Here is a 6,341-nt window from a genome sequence, read left to right as displayed (position 1 = left end):
TACTGGTGCATACAGCAGGTGCACACTAAATGCCAAATCTGGACAAAGTGGAACACACTAGGACCCAGTAAGGTGACATGCAAGGTTTGTTTACTTGGGCCATGAAACGCTGGGAGCCAGCAGGCAAAATCCTAGAAGCGGAGCGGGCAAATAAGGGAGGGAAGGGACGATGGAGCCAGCCAACTATTTATTTATTTATTAATTGATTCATTCACTTATTTTCATTCATTTATTTTTATAACTTTTTTGAGTAGGAGTCTCACTCTGTGGCCCAGGCTGGAGTGCAGTGGCACGCACACGGCCATCACAGCCTCAACCTGCTGGGCTCAGGAGATCTTTCCGCCTCAGCCTCTCAAGTCACTGAAACTACAGGTGTGCACCACCCACTCGGCTAATTTTTTTTTTTTTTTACAGCAGGATTTATTGAGAGGACAGAAAAGCTCCCACAGTGGGAGGGGACCCAAGGGGGTTGCCTGCCGGCTGATTTTTTGATTTATTGTAGCGACGAGGTCTCACCATGTTGCCCAGGCTGCTCTCGAACCCGTGGGCTCAAGCGATCCTCCCAAAGTGCTGGGATGACAGGCGTGAGCCCCGGCGCCCGGCTCCTAGCCAACTATTAATAGTAAACGCCTACCCGGAAGCGGGAGGAAGGGACTCTCCTGACCAGAAGAGACTACATCTCCCAGAAGCCCCAGCGCCAGACAGGCCCTTCCGGTTTCCTGCCCTTCCCCCGAGGAGGTGGGGCCGAGGGCGGAGCGGGAGAAGCTCGGGGATACCCGGGCGCGCCGCCGGCGCCGGCGCGTGACGTCGTTCCTGCGCGCCACCCAGCGTCCCCGTCGCGCCGGCTTCTCAGTCTCGGGGCCGTGAAGGTGACAGCGCGAGGTGACCCGGCTGGCCCCCGCGATGCTGGCAGCACGGCGGCTGCTCGGCGGGTCGCTCCCCGCGCGAGTGTCTGTGCGCTTCAGCGGCGGCACGGTGAGGCCGGGCTCGGCGCGGGCCGGGGAGGGGCGCGGGCCGGTGTCGCGGCTGCGCTCGCGGCTGCGCTCCTCTTTCCCAGGCCCGGCGGGAAGGCTCGCGGGCGTCGCTTACGCCCCTCGACCGAGCGAGACGCCGCGTCCTCGCCTTTCGTCCCCTCCTTGCCGCAGCCTTGTTTCAGCGGGGCCTGAAGGGGTCATTGCCCCGATTTGCAGATGCTGAAAATATTTTGGGAGCCGGACTCGGTGACTCAGCCTGTCATCCGGCACTTTGGGAGCCCGCGGGTTCGAGTCCAGCTCGCGCAACTTGGTGAAACTTCATCTCTACAATAAAAATACAAATAAAAAAATAGCCGGGCATGGTAGCGCTTGCCTGTAATTCTGGCTACTTGGAAGGCTGAGGCAGAAGGATCGCTGGAACCTAGGAGGTCGACGCTGGAGTGGCCGTGAGCGTGCCACGGCACTCCAGCCTGGGTGACAAAGTGAGACTCCAACTCAAAAAAAAAAGAAAGAAAACAGCTTCAGAGAACGATGCGCACCTACTGACTCCCTGTCCAGTGCTCTGCGCCCTGCAGTGGCTAGGCGCAGAGTGCTTTTAGCAAAATGGTAGTCTGGAAGCAAGGGCCTCTTAATGCTCAGCTGGGGTGCTCTCCGCTGGGTCATGTGGCGTCCCAGTCCCTGCCTCTCCGCAGTTTGAGCCCAAGCTGGTCCTCTCCATCAAGTTGATGGCCCAAGGAGGCATTGCTTTTCCATCCGTAAACACGTCTTCTGTTTTGTTTTGTTTTGTTTTGTTTTTTTGAATCGGAGTCTCTTGCCTAGGCTGGAGTGCAGTGGCACACTCACGACCACCGCAGCCTAGACCTGCTGGACTCAGGCCATCCTTGGCCTCAACCTTCCAAGTAGCTGGAAACACAGATGTGCGCCAACTTACCCGGCTGATTTTTTTTATTTATTGTAGAGACAAGTCTTGAACCCCTGGACTCAGGCAGTCATCTTGCCTCTGCCTCCCAAAGTGCTGGGATGACAGGCATGAGAACCGGCAGTGAACACATTTTGTCTCTGCAGCAGAGTTAGTAAGATCAGGCTTCTAACCTCACCAAGTTCTGGCCAGACGAGTACCCGACATGATCGTGCTGGGCTTGGTTCGTTATGGTATGGGTGCTGTGATTCAGGGGAAGGCTTTGACCACAGACAGATCTGGGCTTAAGTGCTGTCTGCTGTTTTTGGCTGTGTGACGTTCCATAAGCTCCTTTTGCTCTGAGCCTCAGTGTCCTCCTCTGTAAAATGGAGGAGATCATTTCTATCTCAGGATTGTTAGAAGTTTGAGATGAGATTTGGGGTGTAAATGCTTAGTCCAGCACCTGCTAAGCAAAGTGCTCATTAAGTGGTGGTGCTAGCTATGAAGCTACAGAGCATTTTGAGGGCCGGGCATGGTGGCTCACACCTGTAATCCCAGCACTTTGAGAGGCTGAGGTGGGAGGATCGCTTGAGCCTCGGAGTTCAAGACCAGCCTGGGCAACATAGCGAGACCCCATCTTTACAAAAAAATAAAATTAGCCGGGCTCGGTGCCTCAGCCTGTAATCCCGCGCCTTTGGGAGGCTGAGGTGAGTGGATTGCCTGAGCCCGTGGGTTTGAGACCCGCCTGGGCAGTGAGACCTCATCTCTACAATAAATCAAAAAATCAGCCGGGCGTGATAGCGCATGCCTGTAATTCCGGCTACTCGGAAGGCTGAGGCGGAAGGATCGCCAGAGCCCAGCAGGCGAGGCTGTGGTGGTCGGGAGTGGCCACTGCACTCCAGTCTGGGTGACCGAGTGGGACTCCAACTCAAAAAAAATAAATAAAATTAGCGAGGTATGGTGGCAGGCACCTGAAGTCTCAGCTACTTGTGAGGCTGAGGTGGAAGGATCTCCTGAGTCCAGGAAGTCGAGGCTGCGGTGAGCTGAGGTTGCACATTCTAGCCTGGGTAACAGGGTGAGACCCTCAACTCCAAAAAAAAAAAAGTTTTGAGGCTTAGGCCTCTGCCCTTTCCCCAGCCTAGCAATGTCTAAGCAGGGCACCCAAGAGTCTAGCTTTTGGCTCAGTCCTTCACGGCTCCAGGTGCTCCTGGGCCTCCTAACCCTCTGTCTCCCCAGACAGCACCCAAGAAAACTTCATTCGGCTCACTGAAAGATGAAGACCGGATCTTCACCAACCTGTATGGCCGCCATGACTGGAGGTGAGACAGCGCCCTCGGCCCAGTGGGTCCCGGAGCAAGGCCTCTCCTTCACCACTCCCCACTCCACCCAGGCTGAAAGGCGCCTTGAGCCGTGGTGACTGGTACAAGACCAAGGAGATCCTGCTGAAGGGCCCCGACTGGATCCTGGGAGAGATCAAGACGTCGGGCCTGCGGGGCCGCGGAGGCGCCGGCTTCCCCACGGGCCTCAAGTGGAGCTTCATGAACAAGCCCTCCGATGGCAGGTGTGTGGCCAGGCGTGTGGGCAGGCGGAGGGGGCTGCTGGGGCAGGGCTTGCTGGGGCGAGAGTGAAGGGGGAGATGTTTCTGGACTCAGGGTTCTTTCCGGATGTCCTCAGGGGAGCGTGTGGGTGGAGTCAACCCAGATTCTGACTCAGCCGACTTGGTTCAAATCCTGGCTCTGCTTTCCACTAATTGGAGCGCTTTGGGCCACCTCCTGGCCGTCGTGAACCTGAGGCCTTTTCAGGGAATGGGTACAATGCCACCATGCAGGGAGTAAGGAGGTGACGTCCATACAGCTTTTGGCCTGTGTGTTGGATGGCCCCTGGAAAACGAGTAATGGATGTCAGCAGCTTTGCTTCCTTTTGTCCACGGAGATGTGGAGGCTGAGGAAGGCTCTCTGTGACCAAGGGCAGGATTTGGCTCAGGGGAAAACCTGGGGAGAGACATGTGGACGGAGCAGAAGCAAGCCCCTTCTTGTGGCCACAGCCGCTCAGAGGTGGGCTAGGCAGTGAGCTCCCTGTCCCTGCAGTTGAGAGGCAGAGCCCCTGGGGGCGTGCTGGGAGGGCAGAGAGGGAGGGGCTGACATCTCTGAGGCCCTGCGGCCTCTCTGACCCGCGAGCCCCACAGGCCCAAGTACCTGGTGGTGAACGCGGACGAGGGGGAGCCGGGCACCTGCAAGGACCGGGAGATCATGCGCCACGACCCGCACAAGCTGGTGGAAGGCTGCCTGGTGGGGGGCCGGGCCATGGGCGCCCGCGCCGCCTACATCTACATCCGAGGGGAGTTCTACAACGAGGCGTCCAACCTGCAGGTGGGCGGGGGGGGGGCAGACTGTGGCGCCCAGTGTGCCCTCACTCACCGGGCCCGCTGGCACAGCTGCCCTCAGGGGTTAGCCCTGGTCTGTCAGGGCTGGGCTGGGATGCAGTGACCACTCCCGCGTGCGTCCTGATGGGCCTTACCCCCCAGAGCCTCCTCCCTGGGTTGTTTATGCTCCAGAGCCTCAGCTTGGAGGCTGGCAGGGGCTTCATGACTTCTGGAAGTATAGGCTGGCTCCCGGGCCGGGGAACTCACACCCTCGTCCCGCAGGTGGCCATCCGCGAGGCCTACGAGGCGGGTCTGCTTGGCAAGAACGCCTGCGGCTCTGGCTACGATTTTGACGTGTTTGTGGTGCGCGGGGCCGGGGCCTACATCTGTGGGGAGGAGACGGCGCTCATCGAGTCCATCGAGGGCAAGCAGGGCAAGCCCCGCCTCAAGCCGCCCTTCCCTGCGGACGTGGGTAAGACCTGGCCTGGCCTCGGCTGTGTCCTGTGGTGTCCAGCCTCTGGCGGGGTTCCCTCCGGGTTGTTCTTAGAGCGTTTCGGAGCACCTCTGGGCTAGGGCCAGACAGAGAGTAGGCCAATAATACCTGCCTCGGCCCCCCAAGCTGGACTGTGGCTCTGTGTCACACTGCCTGTTCTGGGGACTGGAGTTCTGATGGGGAACCAGGCACTGCAGCTCCTCTGGAGTTTGGGGTCCGGCGGGGACAGCAGTGCTGCGGGGATGGGAGAGCAGGGGCTCTGCCGCGGGAGCAGGACCCTGGGACAGGACCCCTGCCAGGAAACTTGCCCCCATGCCCTGGAAGCCACCGGTCTCTCCTCTCATGTTCCGAAGGCGTGTTTGGCTGCCCCACAACCGTGGCCAACGTGGAGACAGTGGCTGTGTCCCCCACCATCTGCCGCCGCGGGGGTGCCTGGTTTGCCAGCTTTGGCCGAGAACGCAACTCGGGAACCAAGCTGTTCAACATTTCCGGCCACGTCAACCACCCTTGCACTGTGGAGGAGGAGATGTCTGTGCCCCTGAAGGAACTGATCGAGAAGCACGCTGGTGAGGCCTGGGCCGGCCGGGTGGGCGTGGGGTGGGGGCAGGGTGGCTGTGAGGAGAGCAGGGTGGGGCCCTCAGGAGACGGGGCTGGACCCAGCGGCTGACACAAGTCCTGGGTGAGGACTAGGCACGTGTGCTGGCCCCAGTCCTGACCGGCTATCCCTTGGGGACGGACTTGGGCCCCAGGGGGCGTCACAGGTGGCTGGGACAACCTCCTGGCCGTGATCCCTGGGGGCTCGTCCACACCCCTGATCCCCAAGTCCGTGTGTGAGACAGTGCTGATGGACTTCGATGCCCTGGTACAGGCCCAGACAGGCCTGGGCACGGCCGCGGTGATCGTCATGGACCGCTCGGTAAGGGCCAGCCCACACGCCCCACAGGTGGCTGCCTGTACCAGCCTGGTTGCCGCCTCCTCCCTGGGCCTCTTGGAAACCCCTTGCCCACTCACGGATCCCAGTTCCTGCAGCCTGAGATGCGAGTGAGGCGCGAAAGGAGGGGACAGGGCTGCTCTAGGGAGAAGCCCCTGAGTCCAGCCAGTGTGGGGTCCCCCGGGGGGGCAGGGTGCTGCTGGGGGTGGTGGCCCGGGCTTCTGGCTGACCTCGGGTGCCTGCTCATTGCCCCTTGTCACCCAGACGGATGTTGTGAAGGCCATTGCCCGCCTCATTGAGTTCTACAAGCACGAGAGCTGCGGCCAGTGCACCCCGTGCCGCGAGGGTAAGCGCCGGGCAGGTTGGGGGCTTGCTGGCCGGGCGTCTCTTCACCCCCACCCCCCACGTGGCCTGCACCCTCAAGTGCCGTCCGCAGCCTGGCCGGGGAGACCCTCAGGCCCCTCTTGGCTGTGGCTGCAGGTGTGGACTGGATGAACAAGGTGATGGCCCGCTTCGTGCGGGGGGACGCCCGGCCGGCCGAGATCGACTCGCTGTGGGAGATCAGCAAGCAGATCGAGGGCCACACCATCTGTGCGCTTGGCGACGGCGCCGCCTGGCCTGTGCAGGTGCTGCCCTGCTGCTCAGCCCTGGGCGGGGCATGGGGGCTGGCCACGGGGCCGGGG

The 6,341-nt window shown here is 60.7% G+C and overlaps 1 protein-coding gene across 2 annotated transcripts in view; it reads left to right on the top strand.

Moving 5' to 3' along the window:
- The first annotated feature begins 752 nt into the window (after positions 1-752).
- The window catches only part of NDUFV1 (NADH:ubiquinone oxidoreductase core subunit V1), a 6,019-nt gene continuing 430 nt past the window's right edge, over positions 753-6,341 (top strand). Inside the window, exons 1-9 of one of the 2 annotated variants that reach the window (XM_008050250.2) lie at positions 753-975; positions 3,109-3,191; positions 3,263-3,433; positions 4,058-4,241; positions 4,517-4,706; positions 5,081-5,293; positions 5,477-5,643; positions 5,923-6,004; positions 6,139-6,284. In XM_008050250.2, the coding sequence (XP_008048441.1) occupies positions 904-975; positions 3,109-3,191; positions 3,263-3,433; positions 4,058-4,241; positions 4,517-4,706; positions 5,081-5,293; positions 5,477-5,643; positions 5,923-6,004; positions 6,139-6,284 (1,308 nt within the window). In that variant the 5' untranslated portion in view covers positions 753-903. The remainder of the gene's footprint in view (positions 976-3,108; positions 3,192-3,262; positions 3,434-4,057; positions 4,242-4,516; positions 4,707-5,080; positions 5,294-5,476; positions 5,644-5,922; positions 6,005-6,138; positions 6,285-6,341) is intronic. The other variant, XM_021708679.1, reaches the window with a different exon arrangement.

The sequence above is a fragment of the Carlito syrichta genome, unplaced genomic scaffold (assembly GCF_000164805.1).
Source record: "Carlito syrichta isolate Samal-C Ts95f unplaced genomic scaffold, Tarsius_syrichta-2.0.1 Scaffold143329, whole genome shotgun sequence".
Taxonomy (NCBI): Eukaryota; Metazoa; Chordata; class Mammalia; order Primates; family Tarsiidae; genus Carlito; species Carlito syrichta.
Note: the sequence above shows the minus strand (reverse complement) of the source record. Positions and strands in the feature narration are given on the sequence as shown.